The sequence below is a fragment of the Manihot esculenta genome, chromosome 3, assembly GCF_001659605.2.
Source record: "Manihot esculenta cultivar AM560-2 chromosome 3, M.esculenta_v8, whole genome shotgun sequence".
Classification (NCBI taxonomy): Eukaryota; Viridiplantae; Streptophyta; class Magnoliopsida; order Malpighiales; family Euphorbiaceae; genus Manihot; species Manihot esculenta.
In genome coordinates this window covers 20,231,399-20,257,816 of record NC_035163.2, presented here as the reverse complement: position 1 = coordinate 20,257,816, position 26,418 = coordinate 20,231,399, and the positions used below count along the sequence as shown (strand labels likewise).

The window sequence follows — 26,418 nt, the reverse complement described above, 5'->3', positions numbered from 1 at the left end:
TGGTGAAGATCCTGGCTGGAGCGGATGGACCTTCACCTCGGGAACCAGAAGAAGAGGCTGCCCCTCTCCCTCTACCTCTGCCACTGCCCTGAGTTGTGGCTGGAGCTGCTGGCTGTGCCACACTACCGGAGGCTGTCTGCTGGGGCTGGCCCATAAAAGGTGCTCTAGGACAATCCCGAGCTATGTGTCCCTCCTGTCCACATCTAAAACATGTATTAGTCCCAGCTCGACACACTCCCCTGTGCGGTCTTCCACATCTCTGGCATTCTGTACCATCTGAGCCTGAGCTCGAGCCACCGCCGAATCCCAGACCGGATTTCAACTTGTTCCAAAACTTATTCTTCTTCGGCTTTCTGGTGGTGTTATCCCACCTCTTCTTACCTGAGCTCTGAGAAGAGAAACCTGGTCCTCCTCTGCCTGGGGTCTTAACCCCTGAAGACTGGGTCACTGACTGCTTCACTGACCCCTCAACTATAGCACTTGCCTCCATTCTTCGAGCCATATCCACCACAGTGTGGAAACTTTCTCTCTCAGCTGACTGAATCAACGAGAAGTACCTGGAATGCAGCTTCATAACATACCTATTGGCTTTCTTCGTATCTGTATCTAGAGCTTGCCCTGAAAAAGGCAATAGCTCCAAGAATTTATCCGTGAACTCCTCTACACCCATGTGCTCTGACTGCCTCAGTTGCTCAAACTCAATCATCTTCAGTTCTCTGGAACTGTCTGGAAAAGCCCATCCAGCGAACTCATTCGCAAATTCCTCCCATGTCATGCCGTCTAGTCTTGGGTCCACATAACACTTGAACCATTCCCGTGCCTTCTTGCACTTTAAAGTGAACCCTGCCATCTGAATGGCCCTGCTGTCACTTGCCCCTAGCTCATCAGTTATTGTCTTCACCACTCTCAGATACTCAAAGGGGTCATCCCCTGACTTATATTTGGGAGCATCTAGCTTGAGGTAATCTGTCATCTTCACCTTGCTCCCATCAGCTGAGCTAGGTCTAGGAGGTTGAGTAACTGGGGCTGCTGGTTCTGTAGGTGGTGGAGGTGGAGGTGCAGCATTCCCCGAGGTGGGGTTTGCCGGGTTTGGATAGAAAGGTGAGGGTGGATAAGCTGGGTACTGTGTGTAAGGTGGATAGAAAGGTGGATAAGGCATGTAGGTAGGGTAGGGGTTAAAGCTGGAGTAATCCGATGTACCTCCCATCGGATACCCTGAACCCTGTGGGAAGGGTGGATAATGGGGTGGAAAACCATACCCCGAGGCCTGAACGCCTCCCTGAGACTCCCCTGTCCCCTCTTCCTCCATGCTCACATCCAGGTTCCCATCCCTCCTCTGATCCTCTTCCGTAACCTCCCTCACATCTGAAGAATTTCCTCCTCTATCAGTCCCCCTTCTGCTAGCATCAAAAGACCTTCTAGGGTCCCTTGACACTCTATCTCTGTTGGCTCTACAAGACATTGCCCTAGGCAATGTAGGAGGACGGGCGCTCGTGCCCTCATCCTCAGGTGGCACTCCAGTCAATCGTGCAGATCGACGAGTTCCTCTCATCCTATATTCTGAAAAACAGTACACATCATACAACATTAGCATCATATGGTTCATGTGGGCACACATGAACCCTCATCACATATATATCAGTCATATCATAGCATCAATGCACATGTATAAAATCATGGCATTTCACATCATCATACAAGACAGGACTCAACATCCTATCCTAGTGGACATGACCTTCCTATTGTGCTTGACCTTCTATAACATCTATGAGCCCGACACTCTAGGTCCGATCCTATGAACCTAGGGCTCTGATACCATTCTGTAACGACCCGAAAATCGGATCGTTACCGGCGCTAGGATCCAGATCGGCTTAAGGCCGCCGGGACCCGTAGCAAGCCTGACATATAACCTGTAAACCTGTGTAATCCCATACATGATCAACAATCATACATAAAAATTAAAACTTTTCTTTCATACATCCAACTCAACCTGAACATACATGCATATAGTCATGATCATAATCATGATCCCTCTGTGGGATCTCCTCAATGCCCCAACGGGCGATACAACATGAGATGAGTTGGCTTCCATGAACATTATAAAACATTTCTATAGATCATGTATCAAAAGGGAGTACAATACTCATAGGGTCAAGCACATCTATAACCTCAATATATCTCATTACATAACATACTGAAATCTCTTACATTACATCATAATACAATTGTCATGTCCACAATCTAACTATTACATACACATACTTCAAAACTCTGGCTAACCTCCTGGTCTACCCTGTACCTGCACATCTGGGGTTAGGGGAGAGGGGTGAGCTACAAAGCCCAGTGAGCAGAATAGTGAAATCATATATTAAAATTTCATGCCATTATGTAATGCAACACATCACAACTAATCACATCTCGGATGGTATTGTCACCTATAGTCCTCTACATAGTCCAACTATGCCGGGACGTAGAATGGGTACAACCGGTCTTTCTCTTAACATAACATATCATACAGTCCAACTGTGCCAGGGACGTAGAATGGGTACAACCTGGACTTCCTCTTACATCGTGCTAGGGACGTAGAATGGGTACAACCTGGACTTCCATACCATATCATGCCATAACATCATCATATCATATGAGGACTAAAGGATCATCCAATGACCAATCCACATCAACATCATAAATGCAATGCAACATATTCGTGAATACTAATGCAAACAACCTACTATATCTCATGGCATTCATGATGCATGGGTCATGCTCAAAAATTCATATTTTATTTATTTTAAAACTTTAAGGTTTATTCCACTCACCTCTGGCTAGCTCTGACAAACTCTGTAGCAGCTGGCTCACTGCTGGGGTCCTCGGTTCCTCGGGTCCGAACCTACACAGGTGGACTCCAATGAGGGACCAAACATACATAAATATAACTCTAACATACTCCCCAAAAACCCCCTAAAACATCATGAAAACATCACATAAAAACATGCAAGGAATGGCTGGACAGGGCACTTTCGGCGGCAGGTTCGGCGGCCGAAAGTCCCTCCAGAGCCGAAAGTCAGGCAGGTTCGGCGGCACCTTCGGCGGCCGAAACTCCCAGACAGAGGCGAAACTCATGCATGTTCGGCGGCACCTTCGGCGGCCGAAAGTCCTAGACAGAGACGAAAGTCTCTTTTCGGGGGCAACTTCGGCAGCCGAAAGGCCTGCCTCCCCAGCCATGTTCGGCAGCCGAAAGTGCCTTCGGCTGCCGAACCTGGTTTCTGCCAAAGGGCAGAAACTTGGCTCCTTTATGCATTTTTGCCTCCAAACTCACCAATCAAGCATAAACTTGTTCTAAAACATGCATACATATCATACATCACACCTAGGGGTCTCAAACTAGCATATACCCCAACTACAACACTTTAAACACACAAAAATCAACATACATTGTTCATCAAAACATCAAAACCCATAAACTCATCAACAAGCCTAAACATGCATCTCTACCCATAAAACAACTTAATGCTTGTTTAAAACACTTAACAAGGGTGGATCCGAGCTTACCTCTTGAAGAAACGAGAGGAAAGGCGGTCCTAGCTTGGAGATGGGGAGATTGAGCTCTTTGAACCTCCAAGTACCCAAAACTTGCTCTTTACTCACAGATCTTCAAAATAGAAGTTAAAACCCGTGAAAATCATGGAAGATCTAAGGAAAACACTCAAGATCGAGGGAGGGGTGGCGGAGACTCACCTTGGCCGACAACAGGGGAGAAAAGCTCGCCCGTGCGGACCTAAAGGACCCTTTTATAGTGGCTGGCCAGGCCACGTTCGGGGGCCGAATGTGCCTCCGCATGCATACCATGTTCGGCGGCCGAACTTGACTTTCGGCGGCCGAACCTGGACTGCCCTCACTCATGCTTTCGGGGGCCTAACGTAGGGGTGAGCACTATTCGGTTTAAACCGAAATAACCGACCGAACCGAACCGAATTAAAAATTTGGTTCGATTTTATTTTTAATTCGGTTCGGTTCGGTTTGAAATTTTTAAAAAATCGGTGATTTCGGTTCGGTTCGGTTCTAGACGTAAAAATTTCGATTAAACCGAACCGAACCGAAATCACTATACTACGTCGTTTCAATATTTCCCTAATGCCCTATTTCCCTTCCCTTCCCTTCCCTGCCCTAAATCTAAAACAAATTTCTGTGCGTGCCGCCGCTCCTCCATCTCTCAATCTCATCTCTGTGCTCACCCACCCCTAACGCTAACGCCCTCACCTTAAGTGCCTCGCCTCTGAGCGGCGCTTCCACCTCAGCTCCATCCACTTCCAGCGGTGCGTCCACTCCGATCTCTTTCTGAGAAGAGCCACGCACGCATCTCGCCGCGAGAATCCACTTCCAGCGGTGCTTCCACCATCGAGCCTCCAATCTCTTTCTGAGAAGAGCCACGCACGCATCTCGCCGCGAGATTCTCGCACCTGTGCCTCCACTGTCCTCTCTACTGGACTGATTCACCGTCGGCGTCAGCCGTTGCTCTCAGTCGTGCTTATTCCACAACCCTCAGTCCTCTCCGAGTCTCTGTACAAGGTAAGTAAATATTTGTGATAGTTTTGCCCAGTTGTGTCTTGTTCATGTTTTTATCGCTGAGAAATTAGGTGCCTGGAGAGTCCAAGAATATAAATTCTATCACATTGATACTTTGTTGCATGTCAAATCTCTACAATGAGAACATGATTAGATATTTAGATGTAATATGGAGTTTCATTCTTTTAGACTAGTTCATTGTCTGGTCGTTTATTGGTTTTAGTTATTGTTCAATCTAATTAATTAATTAGTTAATTAATTTTTTCATGGCTCTTTTGGAAACTCATATTTGCATTGGTGCTGGTAGTTTGTTATTTTTGTTCTTGTTATATGCCATTACTAAACAAAATAATAATATGTTTTTGATTCTGCTTGGATGTTGTCATCTTCTTTTATGGCCCCACGTGCCACCAGCTATGCTCTTGGAGTTCTAATGGGTAACAAGGTATGTAAACGTTGCTGTTGATATACTGTTTAACATACTCTGGCTGGCTGTGATAAATCAAACCAGTCTTTAGCATTGATGATAAAAAACCTTAAGTCTTTTGTTTTCTTTAAATAAATTTTATTGATACTTTCAGAGTTTTAGTTATTGTCAAATATAAAGACAAAACACAGCCTCTAATATTGAACTTATTATTGCATTTTAATGAGCAAAGTTCCATTAGAATATGTCTAGGGTACCTCAACTTGAATCTGTTTAATATACTTAATACTTGAACCGATCCCAAACGTGATTGTTAATTTGTTACCCAAAAAATACTAGAATCTGTTTGATGTCAGTTACTGTTAATTGACATACGAATAATGTTTTGAATCTGAACCTGTTCCAAATCTGATTATATATTACCCAAATTCGTATTGTTGCCGGAGTGAACATATTTTAACTTATAAAAAAATAATTTAAAAAATAAATAAAACATGATTTTATTGGGTCTACATTAGCTGATCTATTGGCTTCTATTTGAAGTTGAAGTTGATCAATTATGTAACTTGATTGTTGGCTATTTGAAGTTGGGTCTACATTAGCTGATCAATTCTGTAGCTTGATTGTTGAAGTTGTGTGCTGTTAAAGTGTTGATTGTTGAAGTTGACAAGTTGTGTGCTCTTGATTGTTGAAATTAGACAGAAATATTATGTGAATAATTTAGGAAATTAGACAAAAATTAATCAGTGACTGCATGCCAATTGATCTGTTTAATTACAATCTTCTATTGTGATATGTTTAATTGCAATCTTCTATTGATATCATTATTCATTATTATTCCCTTTCTGCTGCACTCCAAAGCCTTTGGCCTCTGATCTCTTCATGATTCTTAGTCTCTTGCATGATTCAATCCACATCTTGTGTGTACATTAGATTTCATTTAGTATTTATAATTGACTGAGAATTATAATTTATTTATTTACAGATGGATCAACAAAAACAATCAAATCCTATGTCACAACCTCCCGTTACTTCGAGCAATTTTGAAGCTGCCTCTTCAACTTCCAACATGAAGAGGAAGAGTATGAAGCCAAGATCAGCTGTGTGGGACCACTTCTCTAAATTTCTCGATGATACGGGAATTCAAAAAGGCAAGTGTAATTATTGTGAAAAGGAGTTTTATTGTGATCCAAAAAGAAATGGCACATCTGCTCTTAAACATCATATGTCTGCATGCATAAAAAACCCCCATAGTGTGACTACTAGACAATCTCAATTGTCTTTACAACCACTTTCTTTTAGCACACAAGAGGGAGGGGGAAATTATCAATTAGGCATGTTAAGTAGTTGGCATTTTGATCAAGATGTAGCTAGACGTAAGTTAGCTAAAATGACAATTATTGATGAGCTGCCATTTATGTTTGTAGAAGGGGAAGGGTTTAAGGAATGGGTTGAATGCATACAGCCTAAGTTTCGAATTCCATCCCGTTGGACTGTTTCAAGGGATTGTTATGATTTATATTTAGAGGAGAGGAAAAAATTAAAGAGTTACTTTCAAAATTCTAGTCAGAGAATTTGCATTACCACAGACACATGGACTTCATTGCAAAGAATTAATTACATGTGTATCACTGCACACTACATTGATGATAATTGGACACTTCATAAAAAAATTCTTAATTTTTGTCCAATTGGAAGTCATAAGGGTGATGATATTGGCATGGATGTTGAGAGTTGTTTGCTTAATTGGGGAATTAAGAGAGTATTTACAGTGACTGTGGATAATGCTAGTTCCAATGATGTGGCTGTTACATATTTAAAAAAGAAAATCAATGGTTGGGGATTTGGGATTTTAAATTGCAAATATCTTCATATGAGATGTATTGCCCATATAATTAATTTAGTTGTGGTTGATGGACTGAAAGAAAATATTGAAGCAGTAAAAAGGGTTAGAGAAGCAGTGAGATATGTGAGACAATCACCTGCTAGATTGCAAAAGTTCAAATCATGTTGTGAGATGGAGGGGATTCAAAGTAAATGTCATTTATCTTTGGATGTTTCCACTAGGTGGAATTCCACCTATTTGATGTTGAGAACTGCAGAAAAATTTGAAAATGCATTTGATAGATTTGCAACTATTGATCCATGTTTTAAGTTTGATCTTGTGTCTGGTAAAGAATGTGATGGTGTACCTGATAGTTTGGATTGGGACTATATTAGAAAAATTGTAGATTTCTTAGGTCATTTTTATGATCTTACATTAAAGATTTCAGGTTCTAGATATGTCACTTCCAATATTTTTTTTGATGAGATTAGTTCAATTGATTGTTTACTACAAGAGTGGAAAATGAGTGATGACCTAACTTTGGCAAATATGGGTCAGAATATGAAAGTGAAGTTTGATAAATATTGGGGGGATCCTGACAAAATGAACAAACTTATTTATATTGCGGTTGTGATGGATCCTAGATATAAGATGGAATTTATGGGTTTTGCACTCTCTGCTGTGTATGGGAATGGAAAGGGTTTGGATTTAACACATAAAATTAAATCAGTTGTGTATGAGTTGTTTGATGAATACAAGAGAATGTTTGCTAATGAAAATGCAAACATAAATGATGGTCATGTACATTCAAATGCAATTGAAAACTTGGATGATGAAGGATCAAAAAAGAGATCAAGGATGAATTTGGGTAGTCAATTTTTGAAACATAAAATTGAGATTGGAGAAGCTAAAAATAAGTCAGATCTGGATTGCTATCTTAATGAGAGTATTCAAGTGGTGGATGAGAATGATGAATTTGATATATTACTTTGGTGGAAACTTAACTCTAATAGGTTCCCTATCCTTTCCCATATGGCTAGAGATATTTTATCAGTTCCTATCTCTACTGTTGCATCGGAATCGGCTTTTAGTACTGGAGGTAGAATACTTGACCCTTTTAGGAGTTCTTTAACTCCTAAAGTTGTTGAGGCTTTAATTTGTACACAAGATTGGCTTCGAAAATCTCATTGCCGTAAGTCCATTGAAGAACAAATAGCAGATATGGAAAGATTAGAAGAAGGTATGTAAAATCTTATTTAATTTTTTTAAATTATTATTGGCTTAAATGTTTCATGCTTAATAAATATTAAATTATTTTTCTCTTATTTTTTCAGCATTTGCAAATTGTGAGGTGAGTAGCAGTATTAATGAAAACAGTCAAAACACCATCAATTTGGATGGTTGATATAAAATGGAATGATTTCAGGTAGATATTTTTTTCTTGTTATTATTGATTATTGAATTGATTTTTACAATTTTTTATAGCTATTCTAATATTTTTTTATGCTTGCAAGTGAAATTTCAGTTCAAGTTTGAAAAATATGGTGGTGTTGGTCTGCTGGAGACTTGATGGCAAAAATGAAGATATTTTTGTTATTTAATTTTATGCACGTTCAGTCGTTTGAAATTTGGATCATGTAATTTGGACTTTTGGACTTTTGAATTATGCAACTTTCTTTATATTTATATTGGACTATTGGATTATAGACTATATTTTATGTCATGTATGAATATGATGTGTAAAATAGTAGAGCGAATTATTTTAATAGTAGACTAGAGATGTTAAATTTTAATTTTTATATTGTTTTATGATTATTATTAATTTTGTATTCTTAAAAGTTAAAATTAAAACACTTCAATTGGATTTTAGAATACTGAAAATCAATGTAAAAAAAAAAATAATGAAAAGTTTGAAAATCGGTTCAACCGAACAAACCGACCGAACCGAACCGAACTGAACCAAATCGGTTCGATTCGGTTATCCCTCTTATTCGGTTCGGTTCGGTTTATATAAAACACTGTAATTCGGTTTTCGGTTATTTCGGTTCGGTTCGGTTTTAAACCGAACCGACCGAATGCTCACCCCTAGCCTAACGTGCCTCCAAAACGCATGCATGTTCGGCGGCTGAACTTGACTTTCGGCGGCCGAACCTGGGTTTTCCTCCAAAGACTTTTCATGCAAAAACTCATTTAATTTTCATACTTAAAACCATGAAATACTTTAAAACATTTTATGAAAACATGTTTCTACCCTACTAGAGGCTTCCGACATCCGAGATTCCACCGGACGGTAGGAATTTCGATACCGGAGTCTAGCCGGGTATTACAGGGGGGCTTTCTACTCAACGAGCCAAAAAACTCGGGGGAGGTCGTTCCCTTCTGCATGGCTTCCACCGCTCGACCCTCATCCAGCTCGGGGATCTGTAGGGCCTCCGTGTTGAAACGGGCAACATACTCCCTCAGCGATTCATCTCTTCTCTGCCTGACCGTCTCCAAGTAGCTGGTCTTCCTATCGGCTGGCACTCCGGCTATGAACTGGCTGATGAAGGTGATGGCCAAGTCCCCGAAACTTCTAATACTCCTAGCCTCCAGGCTGTTAAACCACGTCCGTGCCGGCCCTGTCAGCGTCGTAGGGAATACCTTGCACATCAAGGCATCCGATAAAGTCTGCAACACCATGAAAGTCTTGTAGCTGAGGACGTGCTCCCTCGAGTTGCCGGCTCCGTCGTATGCTGCCATAGGCGGCATCATAAACTTCTTGGGGATGGTCTCCTGTTGCACCCACTTCGAGAAGGGTGAAGAGGTGGGTAGGAGAGCCTGATTTTGATCCTTCGTCCCCAACTCGGCCAGGAGCTGCTCTCTCATCTTCTGCAGCTTTTGGTCTACACTCTCTTCCTCCTGTCTGGGCCTTTTCTCCAGGCGACATTCCTCCTCCCATGCTTCACTTCCCGTTCTTCTGGTTGTTCTGGCAGAATAACTGTCAGCCTCATCATTTTCTATCAACTCCCTGACCCTTCTTCCATGAACCCTAGCCTTTGGTTCTTCTTCTCCCCCGGCTCTTCTCCCCCTTTCTCCAGTTTCTGTATTGTTGGTTTGGGGATGGTTGAAGGTAGGCTAAGGTTCGTTGGTTCGGGACTCTTCTACCACCGGCAACACATTCATTGGGGTGCTAAGGCCCCTCTGTTGCATCACCTGCCCCAGCTAGTGGGCAGTATTTTATAGTTGAAGGGCTATGGTTTGGAGGTCCTGGTTGGACAAGACAGCTCCGGGCATATTCCCTGCCAAGCTTGGCGAGGGGTTGAAAGGGATTGGAGTTTGGAGTTGTGGGACTGGAAAAAGAGAACTGCTGCCCCTCTTGGATAGAGCTCAGGTCATTGGGAGTGTTAACGATGTTGTTTTCATTATGGTTGGCCATTGTGGATCTCAATGGGTATTGTAAGAGTGAAACTCCGGCGACGAAAAGATCTCCTTCATTTCCCACAGACGGTGCCAATTGATGATCTGAGATCCAGAAAATGGGGTTTACAAAAGGTTCTGTAAGCTTAGGAAAAACTTGGCTTGGGAGGAGGGTGTCTCTCCTTTTATTATACTTTTACAGTGGCGTGTCACGACCTTTCTGCTACAGGACCACATTTTTTGTCGTATGGGCTCGTACGTATAGATAATGCAGTGACCCTCCCTGTGTCAGGCGGCCATTTAATTCTCTCCGACACGCGAGCGGACAGGGTTGCGAAGTGACTGGGCTTACTGTCCTTTCTTCTCATAATAGGGTTGGAGAGAAAGAGACCGAACCCAGGAGAGGTCCGGTCTCAGGGCCGAATGGGCTGGGCCGGTCTGACTGGGGGGTTTAATAGGAGTCTAGTCTCGAAGCTGAGTGGGTAGATCGGGCTTAATCGGGAAGTCTAGGGGCCTTCAAGTCGCGGGCCGTCCTGATGGGCCAAATCAGGGTCTGAGGCAAAGAAATCCGGCGGTTATCAATTTATATAAAAAATTTAAAATTTTTCATTGTTTTACCATTTAATTCATAATTTTAATTGATTTGGTTCATAATTTTATTATTTTTTTGATTTAATTGATTTTATTTGAATTATTTAATTTAATTTATTTTTTTTTAGTTTTGTGTTGTTTATTTTATTTTGTCTCTTTAATTTTATTTTTTACTTTATTTTTTTAGTGTGATTTTATTTTATACTAGGTATGAGTTTTTGTAAAATTTAAATCCTTTTGTATAGTTCTATTACCCTTGTCAAAATGTAATTTATTAAGCAACGTTAATTTTTTTTTAATTGATTATGAGATTTTTCAATTGCAAATTTATCATCACCACATGATTATAGGCTTTACATAATTTGACGTTCTTATTGTTTTTTATTTTCCTCCTTCGAGGTAATTTATTTTATAAAAAAATAATTTAAATAAATTTTTATAAAATCATATAATATTTAAACTTTTCTTATTCTTTATTTAAAATTAAAAAATCACAATAATTCAATTAAATTCATTTATTTTTTTATTAAATTTCTTATTTAAAATAAAAAAATTCAACTTATATTTTTTAAAATAACATGCATGATTTTATTAAAATTAATTTAAATTATTATTGTAGAAAATAAATCATGCCAAAATAAAATTGTTAAGTTATAAATAATTAAATTTTTTTTATTTTAAACAAAGAGAATTATTAAAAAAATCAATTGAATAAAAATCAGTTAAATTAATTTTTTGTAAATTTATTAATTCTGAAAAGAGGGCTTTTGGATTTATTCGTTTACTAAGTATAATTTTTTTAAGTTGTTAAAAAATTAATTTTAAAATTGTAAGAGAATACTTTTATTATTTTATTGTTTCATTAACAAAACTTATTAAATTTAATTTTAAATTACTTTTTAATATTTTTTCATATTATCATTGAAAAATAATTTTACTAACAACAATTAAAGCAGCGGTACCGCAGATATTAAGACACTCTATTGAGTACTGCATGATTAAAAATTTATAATTTTTAAGTAAAAATGAGATTTCAGTGAAAAAAAATTGAAATAAAAATAAAAGTATATATTAGCATATACAATGCTTCGTTTGAATTGAGAAGATAAAAATTGGGTAGAAAGAGAAAGAAAAATTCTTTCAAAAAAATGAAATTATTTTTTTCAATTTTTTAAATAAATTCAAAATATTTCTACTCAAATTGATGAAAAATCAATAAAAATAAAGAGAATTAATATTATTTATATGAAAATTTTTTAATACCCTTTAAGCTCTATTTGTTTTTTAAAAAATAATTTATATTTAAAAATATTTTTTATAAAAAATAACTCATTTTTTATTATTATTTAATATTAATTTAAAAAAAACTTATTTACTAAAAAAATATTTTATGTTTAATTTTTAAAAAATATTTTCCACGCAACAAATGATTTCTTAATTAAATGGCATATTTTTTCTTATGTTGAATGACATAGTAATTGTTTCACATTCTTTTTTTTTTTTTTCCCACCTTGCCTCCGTAATTTCTGTTTGTTTCCTGCATAATTAAGGAACCAAACAAAGGGCAATGGAAAATTTCGCCCAACCCAATAAAAGACCCGAAAGCCCAAACAACCCCAAAAATATGCTCTTCTCACTTTTCACTGGAGCGGGAAAACACCCTCCATTCTGAAAATTCATTGTATAAGAGCTTCAATTTTCTTTCAAGATTATTTTCTAAGAAATTCAATTTTCTTTCACAAAAATCTCCCTTTTGGACAACCTGGTATTATGGGCAGAACTCTGAATCGAGAACCTACTCATAGTAGGAATGCCAACGACCGACAACTCAGAGCAGTAAAGCGTGAACAAATGAGTCGGAATCGCGTTGGCTCCGGCAGAGACGATTCCACTCAACAACATGAACTCGATCGACGGGCCCTCCGGTCTAAGTATCTTGCGTTACATAATAAGATCAATGGTTAAGCATCTTCTGTTGTCTTCTTTGTTTTACTCTCTCCTCAGGATTCTGTTGCTGGTTCTTTTAATTTGTTGCTTCTTTAATATATTCTTTTTGCAGATGAGAGAGATGTTTTAACGAGAGTGGATTCGGAAAAGTTTAATTCCATGATTAAGGAAGTCGAAGATTTGCACCAGCATGGTAATATTTTATTCTTTAGTTTCAAATTTCAAATTTGAACTGCCTGTGTTTGGTTGCTGGGAAAATGGATCAATCTCAGGGATAATGGAATTTCGGCATGTTGATTCGTGTAAAAGTCAAAAAGAGAAGGGGAAACTTAAGCAATTTCTTTTAATTGATGTTCTTCTACATTTGGATTATTACTTTACAAATGCTCTATGTATTATTTTGAAATATTGCCACATATATTCCTCTTTCTCTTATAATTACATAAATGTGAATTTCTTGGATTTATGTAAACCCATCTTCGAATTGCAGTGCAAAAACCAAGAGAGCAAGTTGCGGATGCAGAAGCATTACTGGGTCTTACAAGCACACTGGTGTCATCTGTTAAATCACAGTCAAACGAGGGCATTACTGCTGCAGACTTTGTTTCTTGTGTGCTCTCACAGTTTGGGCAATCGAATAGAACACTGGATGAAGAAAATTTGTCTAGTTTGATCAAGTGGAAAGAGATTGGGCTTGCTGTTTCCCCTATTTTCAGGAAATGTAATGGGTTCAATACAATGTGAGTTATTTGTGCTTGTAACATTGCGCTTTTGTTTTACCTTTTGGTGTACAATTATGTTTTTTTTTCTTTATTTATTTACTTATTTATTTTATTAAGGGTTGGACCAATGAATACCGAGTTGAAGCAAAGGAGGATCCCAGTTAGAAATAATAGAAAACGTGCAAGGCCAACAGAAAGATCTCAACCGGAGGAGGTGATGTGACTTTTTGGCATCCTCTTATATTTATTATGTTCCAAGTTTGAGTAGTGAAGGATATAAAATGGTGTTTTCTTTAGCGGGTATATAAGCAACTACATAAGCAAGAGAAGGGTGAATGGAGATTCCTGTTTTGCTGCTTGAGTACGAGCAGTGTCACTTATCTTTAACCAGATTCAGATTCTCATAATTGAATTGGTGCTGTTAGATGACATGTTTGCATAGTCCCTTTTTATGTCTAAAATTTCTAAAATGTTTATAATAGAGAACCACCTGCTTTTGTTAGATAGCATCTTGACAAGCTACTCCAATTATGAAGTATTAATGTGCTGTTCCATGTTCTTTAAACAATATGCATTGACAAGTTTCGTGGTTCACGTTCTCTAGGTTGATAATACTGGGGCAGAAGAGAAAAAAGATACTGATAATAATATGTCAACAATGTTTGAGATTTTAAGGAGGAAAAAACGGGTTCCACTTGAAAATTTGATCTTGAATAGAAGGTCTTTTGCACAGACTGTGGAGAATTTGTTTGCACTGTCATTCTTAGTTAAAGATGGGCGGGTTCAGATAACTATGGATGAAAGCGGTGCTCACTTTGTCTGTAAGATATGACAGTCTATACAAAATTCTACTGTTGCATTTTTAATTTTCTATACTTTTGGCTGGTCTTTGACCTTTTTTCTCATCTTCAGTACCAAGGAATGCTCCTGCTGCCAATTCTGTAATGTCAGGAGAAGTCACATTTAGGCATTTTGTGTTCAGATTTGATTTCAAGGATTGGCAGGTAAGAATAGGAAATAATTTCTCATGTGGAATGCCATTCTATCCTATAGGTCTAGTAATTTAGTTTCATCCTTTAGTGCATGGTTCTCTTAACTCTCTTATGGTATGTGATTTTGCTAGAGGCCCTGAGACAGTCCACTTATTTGAGATGCATCTACAATGTTGTATGGATTTGCGAAATGCCAATTTGTCATTTCATGATTTTCTCGCATTCTAAATTATGTTTTGCCAATATTCAATTTTCAGCTAATGATGAATGTGGTGTCTAATGGTGACGAGCTAATGCCAGATAGGAAAAGTTTGGCCACTTCTGAATCGGAGCCTGCAACTAACAATATCCAAGTCCAAGGAACGCTTAACAGGACACCGATCAGGAAATTCTCTAGGAACCGTGGTCTTATTGTGCAAGAAGATTCAGTTGTAGAAGAGTCTCCTGAAATTGAAGCTACAAAAGCCATTGGCTCCTTTAGGTGTAAGCGTAAGCTCACTTAGTCTGGCATGTGAATAAGGTGTCAACAAATTTCTGTTATATGATGTGATTTTCAGGTGAATCCAGTGGCTTCAAGATAGATAATTTTGTTGTGCTTCTATTGCGCCTATATTAGCTAATTAGCCTAACTTATATGCATCTTGGGATTCTATGCAATGTGAGGATGCTTTGGTTGCTCTTCACAGCCTCGATCAAAGATGGTTAAGGAGTTTCTGTATCTGCACTTGGTGAATTTTGTGCTGGTTCAGACTTGATCATAGATGGGTAGAATTAGAAAGGGCTGAAGAGGAAGATAATTAGGTAAGAATTACATTTATTTAGTTCAGGGGGAGAAAAAAGTGATTGTAGTTGTACATTTGTAATATTTTATTTTTGTATTAGAAAAATATTTTCTTTTACTTGTCATGTTTTAATAGTGGATTGGGATTCTCACAAGTTTGAGTGATTATGATTTACCATATTGAGGATAAAAATTCTTCCAGTCAAAGCTACTTTCCAACATCTCCGGCAATGACATTTGGCGATGTGTCTCTTCTCAACTGATCGGTTTCTGGTGATGGTTGGGTCTCTAGAATAAGAGAATTTGGGTTTTGGACTCATTATTTGATCCTGGAGTAAGCTGTCAGCTATGGCTTTTTTTTATTTTTCAAATTTAAATTTTATCATGGGTTGTAATGTATTTTGGCTCTTTCCTCCTTGTACCGGGTCTTAGGCCCTGATCCAATCTATAATATTATTATTTTTTTGAACCAAAAAGAAACATTTCATTAGAGTTCGATATCTTGAGCGCGGGTAGTATTCGGTTCAAATTGAAAAAATTGATCAAATCGAATTAATTTTAAAATTTGATTTGATTTTTTATTTAATTCGGTTCAGTTCAGTTTTTAATTTTAAAAATTTTAGTTGTTTTGATTCGATTTGATTTTAATCAGAAAAAAAATTAAAAATGTTAAATCGAATCGATTAATATTAAGATTAAAATATTTTAATTAAATTTTAAAATATTAAAAATAAAATATAAAAAATAAAAAATTTATTAAAAATCAAATCAAATAAAATCAGACTAATTCGATTTAATTTTCATAAATACTAAAATTTCAATTTTCCATATATTCCCCATTTATTCCCCATCCTTTCTTATGCCATTCATGAATAGAAAGATCTGCACTTTCAAATCAACTTTGAATTTATGGAAGGACGAAATTCATGTCAACATTTGACAGAAATGTATTAGTGTGATGCACGCGGCAATAATAGAATAAAATAGTACGTTAAAAAATATAAAATAAAATAATGGCTACCAATTCACCTATTAAGCACCTAAATTAAAATTTGAACCTATTTAACATTTAAATTTATAAAATAAAAATTAGTCATATTATTAATAATTTAATAAAAAATAAAATTAATTACATGTATTAATGATTACACTACAAATGTGGCTAAGTGTAGTGTGAATTTTTTATAAAAAAATTTTATTATTTTATAAAAATTTAAAATACAATCAATAAACTATTTTTTATTTTTTTTTTATAAATTATCAGTGATATAATTAATATTATATTTAATTATTATTTTTAAAGTTTAATGGTTTAATAAATTATTTTAAAAATCAAAATTTAAAATTTAATCAAACTAAATTAAATAAAAATAATTATAAATTGAAAAACAAATTATTTTAACCGTAATGAATTCGATTTGGTTTGTCTTGGAATGCTTAATTTTTAAAAAAATAAAAAAAGAATTCTTTTAAAAAATTTGTTGTGTTTAACAAAATTAATAGCATAAAAATTCAGTTTCCTTCCGTTCTTGCGAGAATTAATTTTGAATTAAAAATAAATTTTACGTTAAAATTTTGAAAAAATGAGTTCACTTAAATTTATTTATATTAAAATTACTTAATTAGCTCTAGTAAACTTTTTTATTTTATTTTATTTTATTTTATTATTTTTTTTATTAATAATTGCATTTTACAAAAATTATTTTGATTTAATATCAACTATTAATACTTAATACATTTATAATTAATAATTAATATTGAAAATTTTAATATATTATTTACTAATTAAAAAAACAATCTTTATATTTTTAATAATAAAAAATTATGTAAAACTCAAATTTTTAAATGTTATGAAAATATTAATAATGATTTTTCATGATAAAAACATTATTATTTATAAGGTTTAGTTATGAAATAATAAAAACAATGAGTAATTTATCTAATATAAAATAGTTCAATTAAATTTTATTCTAATTAAATAAATTTTTTTATGAATAGAAACAAATTAAATTTTTTAAATAAAATTGAATTTTTTTCTAAAAGAAATAGATATTAAACAAATAACTAAAACCTTATTTAATTTAATTTCTCTATTTTTAAAAAAATAATTTCTCAGAAAATAACTTATTCATATAGTGATTACTTCGTTTATTTCAAAGAAATAAAATTTGTAAGTTCATAAAAAGTTAAGAAAAAAAATAAGCAACTTTTTAGAAACTTAAAAGTTTTTAGTTAATTTACTCTAACTAAACAAGACGTAAGTGTCACGAAACATGAGACATGCTGCAAATGTTGGGTTCAATGTATTGGATTTTGCTGGATTTTGTAATTATCAAATGATTATTTATTACTGTTTCAGAGCATATCGAAAAATGTTTAATTTATAATATTATAATTTTTTTATATTTGTTTGTTTTGAATTGTATGGTGAAAACACTATTAAAAAAATTAAAAATTTAAATTTATTTTTTACTATTTTATCATTAAAGATAAAAATATAAAAATGGTAAATTTTGAATACTGAACTTCCAATTTTCAGCTGTCTTTACCGAGTGTCGATAATTAATAAACTACTAATATGTGTTTAATTTATAAAAATGATTGTATCAATCATATTTTAATGCTCAAAATAAAGAATAACATATATATTTTTAATACTAATTTTTAATTTTAATTAAAAGTTAGTTTTTTATAAAAGTTTTTTAAATATTAATTTGTTAAATAAAATTTTTATTTTCACATTTAGTAGGAATGATGTATTTACTTCAAATTGAAAAAATAACTAAACTAAATTAATTTAAAAATTCGATTCAATTTTTTATTCATTTCAATTTGTTTCAATTTATAATTTTAAAAATTTTTGATTATTTTAGTTTAGTTTAATTTTGATCAGAAAAAAATTAAAAAAAAATCGAATCTAATCGATTAATAATAATAATATATTATTTTTAATAATATAAAAAGATTAAATCATATTAACGTTAAAATATTCTAATTAAATTTTAATAGACAAAGCATAAAAATTAAAAATTTTATAAAAAATTCAAACCGATCAAATTAAACTAAATTGAATCGAATTAAATCGGTTCAATTTAATATTTTACTAAAATCAATTCGATTCGATTTTTATAAATATAAAAATTTTAAATTTTAATTTATTCAGTTTGATTCAATTTTAAACTGAATCGACCAAGTGTTCACCCTTCATAGTTGTATCTATGTGTTTGGAGAAAGTCCGGATGTCTTTTATCTATTCTTCTTAAATTTCACTGTGTTAGTTTCTTGCCTTTACAAATGTGATATTCTTTGGTGACTGGAGTTTTCTAGAGGAAGAGCAGACAGTTCTAATTTGATAAGAAGGTTTTTGTTGTCAAGTCAAATCCAAGTCAATAATAGTCTTTAGGGTTTGCACTTGGTCTGGATTTCTACTATATGGGACCTTGGAGACTTTAATCAAATTAAGTTCTAATGTAGGCCTTAGGCTTTAATGGATTTTTCAATAATAATATATACCGTTTGATTAAAAAAAAACTAATATCAATGGTGAGGATTGGAGTAGCCAACAGGTCAATATTTGTTATGAAATCATATGACTAACATAACCATAAAAGGTAAAAGAATAAAATAAAAGTCTACATACTTTATATGCGATTCAAACCGTAAAACCTATATAATTAAATTAATTTAAAATTTTAATTTAATTTTTTATTATTTTAGTTTAGTTTAATTTTTAATTTTAAAAATTTTGATTATTTCTATTCGATTTGATTTTAATTAAAAAAAATTGAATCAAATTAATTAGTGATAATAGTATATTATTTTCAATAATATAGAAAAATTGAATCATTAAAGTTAAAATATTATAATTAAATTTTAAAATATTAAAAATAAAGTGTAAAAATAAAAAATTTATTAAAAATTTAAACCGATTAAATCGAATTAAATTGAATTAGACCGATTCGATTCGATTTGATTCTTATCAAAATCGATTCGATTTAATTTTCATAAATATTAAAATTTCAATTTTTAATTTATTCAGTTTTGTTTTAAATCGAATCGACTAAATACTTACCTACATGTGATTATAATTTCTTATTCAAATTCATTTTTTTAAAAATATTTTTAATTTTATTATCGTACTACTTTATTTTATCTGTTATTATTAGAGATTTTCATATTAATAGAAATAAAAAAAATATGTTTATTTCTCTTTCCTTCAAAATCTCTCTAAATTTATTCTTTTTTAATATTAATATTAGATCTATTAAAGAAATTGGCCTGAATTCGAAAGCCCAGAGATCCATAAACGGATTATCCCAATAGTATTACCTCAAACAAAATCTTTATTTGTTTTATTTGTTACAATTTATTTAACATTGAATATTATTTATTTCTTTAGTTAATATTTAATTCACAAAAAATGAATGGATAAATGAGTAAAAAATCTAATTCTATTTACAGGATTAAAAAGTTTATATTTAATAATTAAAAATTAAAAAAACAATTCTACATGATGTGATTAGTATAAATTAATATATTATTATAAATAGCTAAAATTTATTAAATTTTAATTAAAAAAAATAAAATTATATGATACGAGTAATACTATTTTAATTCAATTAACCTATAAGTCTATAATATAAATATTAGAAAGAGTTTAATGGTATTTGAATTAAAGTTGAATGAATTTTAAAAAAATAATTGAGGTTGAGTGATAAAATAGAAAAATAATGAAATTAAAAGGCTGTAATTGAATATTTACTGAATAAGTATGTAATTTTTTTCATCGTTCATCGATGTAAAATATGATATATTATCGAGTATGTATTTTTAATTTAATTGTAATTATACTATATTTTTTATTTATTAATTAAAATTTTATCTTTTAAAATTATTCTAATTATATTTTAAAATTAACGAAATTGTTATGTCACTTGCCAGGTAACATCACGTGAGTATATTACATTACATCAGCAAATTTAAGGGTAAAATTAATAATAATTTAAAAATTTAAAATAAAATTACAATAAAATTAAAAATATAGAATTTTTTTATAATTATTTATTTTTTTATTTAAAACAGTGATGAATTTATATTATATTTGAGAGTTAAAAAAATAATTTTAACAAAATTTTAAAAAATTATTTTATTATTTTTAATATTTTTAAATTAAATCATATTAAATATTATTTTAAATTATTTTTCAATAATCCTGACTAATATATTTAATAAAATTATTTTTTTACCGATAATTTTAAAAATAATGCTAAATAATAAGTATATTAGTCAAATTTAAAAAAAATTGATTGATAATAATTTTATTAAAAATAAAACTAAAATAAATTATTATTATAAAATTATTAATAAAAATTAAAAAAGATAATAATAATAATTTTTAAATATATTTAATAATGAAAAAGAGTATTATAATAATTTTGTAAGTCTCAAATTATATAAATAATAATAGATACATTTGATTAGATATTAAAAAAATAGAATTTAATCGATAAAAAATAAAAATATAGAGTGAAATTTTATTAAAAAGTAAAATACAAAATTTTTCTTATTAACGTAGTGTGGTAATATGGCATGTGGCAAGTGACATGATAATTGTGATAATTTTTTAATACTACAAATAATATGAGTATAATTAAAGTTGATGACCGCTGGGTTTTTTCGCTTCGATCTAAGGTCAGACCCATTAGGGCAGCCCATAATCTGAAGGCTTTTAAGCCTCCTCCAAGAACCAGATCCAGTCCACTCAGCTTAAAGACTGGGCTCCAGTCAGTTTCTTCAATCAGGCCGACCCAATTCTTCTAGCCCTATGGACAGATTTCTTCTGGGCCTAGTCTTAACCTTATCTTTCGGCCCAGCTCGGAACCTGGAAGTATGGAACCACCCGAACGCGCGTCCGGGAGAATCAGGGGGCCGTTACGCATGGGGTAGAGATCTGATTCCCTCGTACATTCGTATCAACGTAGCAGGGACAGGTGGTCCAATGACACACGTTCTGTTACCCGTCACTAGCGGACAAAAGGAAACATATAAAAGAGGAAATACTCTCCCCTAGAAGGGGACTTTTTTGCCAGTTTTACAGAACCCATTGTAAAACCCTATTTTCTGGATCTCAGATCATCAATTGGCGCCATCTGTGGGAACGAAGGGGATCTTGTCATCGCCGGAGTTCCACTCTTACAATACCCACTAAGATCCACAATGGCTAACCATAACGAAAATAATCTCGTCAATACCCCTAATGACCTGGGCTCTGCTCAGGAAGGACAACAGTTCTCTTTTTCCAGTCCTACAATACCAAACAACCAAACACCCATCCCTTTCAACCCCTCACCAAGCTTGGCGGGGAATGCTTCCACTGCTACCTTGTCCAACCAGGACCTCCAAACTATGGCCCTCCAACTACAAAACACCGCCCACTGGTTGGGGCAGATAATGAAACAACGGGGCCTTAGCACCCTAGCAAACGTATCACCAGTGGTAGAAGAGCCCCAGACCAACGAATCTCAACCTACCCACAACCATCCCCAAACAGTTAACCATGAAACCGGAGAAAGGGAGAGAAGAGCTGGGGAAGAGGAAGAACCGGAGGCCAGGGTTCATGGAAGGAGGGTGAGAGAGATGATTGAGAACGGTGGGGCTGATAGTTACTCTGCTGGAACAACCGGAAGAATGGGCAGCGAGACATGGGAGGAGGAGTACCGCCAGGAGAAGAAACTCAGGCAAGAGGAGGAGAGCGTAGACCAAAAGCTGCAAAAGATGAGAGAGCAGCTCTTGGCTGAGCTGGGGATGAAGGATCAGAACCAAACTATCTTGCCCACCTCTTCGCCCTTCTCGAAGTGGGTACAACAGGAGACCGTTCCCAATAAATTTATGATGCCGCCTATGGCCGCGTACGACGGAGCTGGCAACCCCCGGGAGCACGTCTTGAACTATAAGACTTTCATGGAGCTGCAAACTCTTTCCGATGCCTTGATGTGCAAGGTATTCCCTACGACGCTCTCAGGGCTAGTACGGGCGTGGTTCAACAGCCTCGAGATCGGAAGTATCAGCAGCTTTGGAAATCTGGCCACTCGCTTCATCAGCCGGTTTATCGCCAGAGTGCCCGCAGATAGGAAGACGAGCTACCTGGAGACGATAAGGCAAAGGAGAGACGAATCGCTCAGGGAATATGTTGCTCGTTTCAATACGGAGGCCCTGCAAATCCCTGAGCTCGATGAGGGAAGAGCTGTAGAAGCCATGCAGAAGGGGACGACCTCGGCCGAATTCTTTGGCTCATTGAGCAGGAAGCCTCCGACCTCACTGGCCGAGCTGATGAAGCGGGCTGAAAAATACATAAGGCAGGACGATGCTTTGGTGACAAGCAGGTTCACCAGGGGAGCAACAGAGAAGGGGAAAACACCAGAGGAAGAGAGATCAGAAAGGCACGAGAAAAAGCATGGCAAGAGGCTAGAGCCTTACAGACAACCCTGGGAGCGAAGGGACCAAAGGCCACTCCCTCCGTGGGTCCCCGAGAAGCCGACCTCACTCAATGCCTCTAGAGCCGAAGTGCTCATGGCTATCCAAAACAAGGAGTTTCTCCAATGGCCCAGGCCTATGAAAACGGAAGCAAGCCAGCGAGATCCCGACAAATATTGTCAGTACCACCGCACACACGGCCATGACACCGATAACTGCTTCCAGTTAATCACAGAGATTGAGAGGCTGATAAAAAGAGGGCACCTCAAGAACTTCATGAATAGACCGGAGGAACAGAGGCCTCATCCCAATCCAACAGCCCAAGTGCCAGAAAGGGCGGGAGCTGGAACAGTGAATGATGGGTCCAGCGGAACCATCAACATGATCGTTGGGGGAACCAGAGGTCGGATGAGCCGTAGGAGAAAGAAAAGGAGTCGAGAAGGGGAAAGCAACAACGCCGAGGTCATGCAGGTCGTCGAACACTCTCCAGTGGCCATCACCTTCTCTCTGGAAGACGCCCAGGGTGTTCAGATGCCCCATGACGACGCCCTTGCCGTTGAAGCAGTTATTCACAACTACCGAGTCAAGAAGATTTTGGTGGATGATGGGAGCAAAGTAAACCTACTACCCTACCGGGTTTTCCAGCAGATAGGAATCCCTGAGGAACAGCTAGTCCGGGACCAAGCACCGGTCAAGGGGATTGGAGGAATACCAGTGCCCGTAAAGGGAAAGTGAAGCTAGCTCTCACCTTAGGCGAAACACCGAGAACTCGAACCCATTATGCGGTATTTTTAGTGGTCAAACTCCCGTTGAGCTACAACGCAATCCTGGGGAGACCTGCACTATTTGACTTCGAGGCCGTCACCAGTATCAGATATCTGGCATTAAAGTTCCCAACAGAGGCATGAGTGGGAGTAGTACGGGGAAGCCAGGAAGAGGCAAGAGCAGTATACTTAGCCACAGTGGCGGAACCAAGTTCGGCAGCAGAGAGGCTCGACTCAGAAGTACTAGAGGTCAGGGATGAGATGAAAGAGGCCCGAACAGAGCCAGTCGGAGAGTTGGAGACTTTTTCTTTATCAGAGGTAGAGACAGATAAGGTCTTCAGTCTCAATGCCGGCTTTACTGAAGAACAAAAAACTAAAGTCATGGCCCTCGTCCGAGGTCACGCATCGAGTTTCGCCTGGAAGCCCTCTGACATGCCTGGGATTGATCCTGAGGTGATGACCCATAAGCTGAACGTCCTCCCCGACGCCAGACCAGTACAGCAAAAGAAGAGAGTGGTAGGAAAGGAGAAACAACAGGCCACCAGGGAAGAAGTACTGAAGCTAGAAGAGGCAGGCTTCATTAGGAAAGTCATGTACCCGCAATGGTTAGCAAATCCTGTATTAGTCAAAAAAGCCAATGGCAAATATAGGATGTGCATAGATTTTACTGACCTAAATCAGGCATGTCCTAAAGATTGTTATCCCCTCCCTGATATTAATAAAATGGTTGACTCTACAGCCGGTTTCGATTACATGTCTTCTTTGGATGCAATGTCTGGCTATCATCAAATCCCAATGGACAGGTCGGACAAAGAAAAGACCTCGTTCATAACAGAAGATGGAACCTACTGCTATAAGGCCATGCCCTTTGGACTGAAAAACGCCGGGGCAACATACCAAAGACTGATGAACAAAATCTTCAAAAATCTGATCAGCAGAAATGTAGAAGTTTACGTAGATGATATGGTGGTTAAAAGCCCCACTTTCCAGCAGCATATGATAGATCTGAGGGAGACATTTGAGGTGTTAGAACAGTACAGAATGAGGCTGAATCCCGCAAAGTGTGCCTTTTTCATCAGAGGAGGAAAGCTCCTAGGATACATGGTGAGTGGGAAAGGCATCGAGCCCAATCCAGAGAAAGTAGAAGCTATACTGAATATGTCAGAACCAACCTGTGTAAGGGATGTCCAGAGACTGACAGGGAGAGTAGTAGCGTTAAACCGCTTTATGTCCAGGTCGGCAGAAAAATGTTTGCCATTCTTCAAGAAGTTGAGAAAAGTACCAAACTTCGAATGGACGGAAGACTGCCGAGAAGCTTTCAGAGAGCTCAAAGGCTACCTCAGCTCACCCGATGTGCTCAGTAGCCCCTTGGAAGGAGAAAAACTTCTGATATACTTGGCAGCCTCTGAACAAGCGATCAGTGCAGTATTGGTGAAAGTAGATGAAGGAGAACAAAAGCCGGTGTTCTACGTAAGCAAGGTGCTTAAGGATGCCGAGGTCAGATATCTGAATATTGAAAAGGTGGCATATGCCCTGTTGCTAGCAGTCCGAAAGTTTAGGGTCTATCTGGAAAGCCATCAGGGTGTAGTGATGACGGACCAACCTCTGAAGAAGATTCTGTGCAGACCGGAAACATCGGGGCGGATGCTCGCTTGGTCCATGGAGATTAGCCCTTACTGCCTAGAGTATCGACCTCGGGCCGCTATAAAATCGCAGGCCCTTGCTGATTTCATAGCAGAATGCTCGTTCAACGAGGAGCGGGGAGAGTCATCTTCTGAAGCGTCGAGGAATGGGAGGCTAGAAGAGCCTCCCCAAGAATTCGGCTGGAAGTTGTATGTAGACGGGGCGTCAAGCGCCGGGGGCAGTGGCGCCGGGATAATGCTTAAAGGACCCGGAGAATTTAAGGTCTGTTACGCCCTACGCCTGGAATTTAAGGCCTCCAATAACGTGGCAGAGTATGAAGCCCTGATAAATGGGATGTTGGTGGCAATGGAGGTAGGGGCAACCGACCTCGAAGTGAATAGTGATTCCCAGCTGGTGATCAATCAGGTAACTGGGGCATATCAGGCCAGAGATCCAACCATGCAGAATTACCTAGCGAAGGTAAAAACCATAGAAGCTGAGCTCAAGGGTCGGGGAACCCTCATCAAATACCAAAGAATACCTCGAGAAGAAAACGAAGAAGCAGACCTGCTTAGTCGGTTATCCAAGGAAGAACTAGAACAGCTCCCTAATGAAGTATACATACAGCATGTCAGCACACCTGCTTTTACTAAATCAGCCACTGTATTACAGGTAGAACAAAGCAAGACTTGGATGACCCCATACCTGGAATATCTGGAAAAAGGAAAGCTCCCTAGAGACAAGGATGAAGCGAGAAAGGTAGTAGCTCGTGCCGCTAACTACCAAGCAGTGAGGGGAACCTTGTACAGAAGGGGGAAGTCCAGCCCATGGCTCTATGTGTAAGCCCGGAGGAAGCAATGAAGGTGATGGAAGAAATACACAGAGGAGTGTGCGGGGCTCACGAAGGAGCAGGAACACTGGCCAATAAATTATTTAGGCAAGGATATTACTGGCCCACTGTAAAAAAAAGAGGCAGAAGAGTTCGTCCGGAAATGCGATGTATGCCAGAGGTTTGCCAATGCCATCAAGGTCCCAGCCACCCCTCAGTCTAGCATATCCAGCCCGTGGCCATTCTCACAATGGGGAATAGACATCCTAGGACCCTTTTCCAAGACCACAGGGCAGAGAAAGTTTGTAGTGGTGGCTGTGGAGTACTTCTCAAAATGGCCAGAGGCGGAGGCAATTCCCACAATCACAGCCCGCCAGATGATAGATTTTGTATGGGGACACATCATTTGCAGATTTGGCGTACCCAGAGTACTCATCTTAGACAACGGTAGGCAATTTGACTGCAACGCCTTCAAGGCGTTT

At 36.5% G+C, this 26,418-nt stretch overlaps 2 protein-coding genes across 2 annotated transcripts; both read left to right on the top strand.

The window, feature by feature from the left end:
- Positions 1 to 12,397: 12,397 nt before the first annotated feature.
- Positions 12,398 to 15,400, top strand: LOC110620396 (non-structural maintenance of chromosomes element 4 homolog A). The gene is made up of 7 exons (XM_021764117.2): positions 12,398 to 12,765; positions 12,865 to 12,945; positions 13,243 to 13,492; positions 13,592 to 13,688; positions 14,079 to 14,295; positions 14,387 to 14,478; positions 14,724 to 15,400. Exons 1-7 carry the CDS (start codon positions 12,576 to 12,578, stop codon positions 14,967 to 14,969), a joined length of 1,173 nt encoding a protein of 390 aa, XP_021619809.1. The 5' UTR covers positions 12,398 to 12,575; the 3' UTR covers positions 14,970 to 15,400.
- Positions 15,401 to 22,816: 7,416 nt separating this feature from the next.
- Positions 22,817 to 23,455, top strand: LOC122723290. The gene has a single exon (XM_043955074.1). It carries the CDS (start codon positions 22,817 to 22,819, stop codon positions 23,453 to 23,455), a length of 639 nt encoding a protein of 212 aa, XP_043811009.1.
- Positions 23,456 to 26,418: the final 2,963 nt, after the last annotated feature.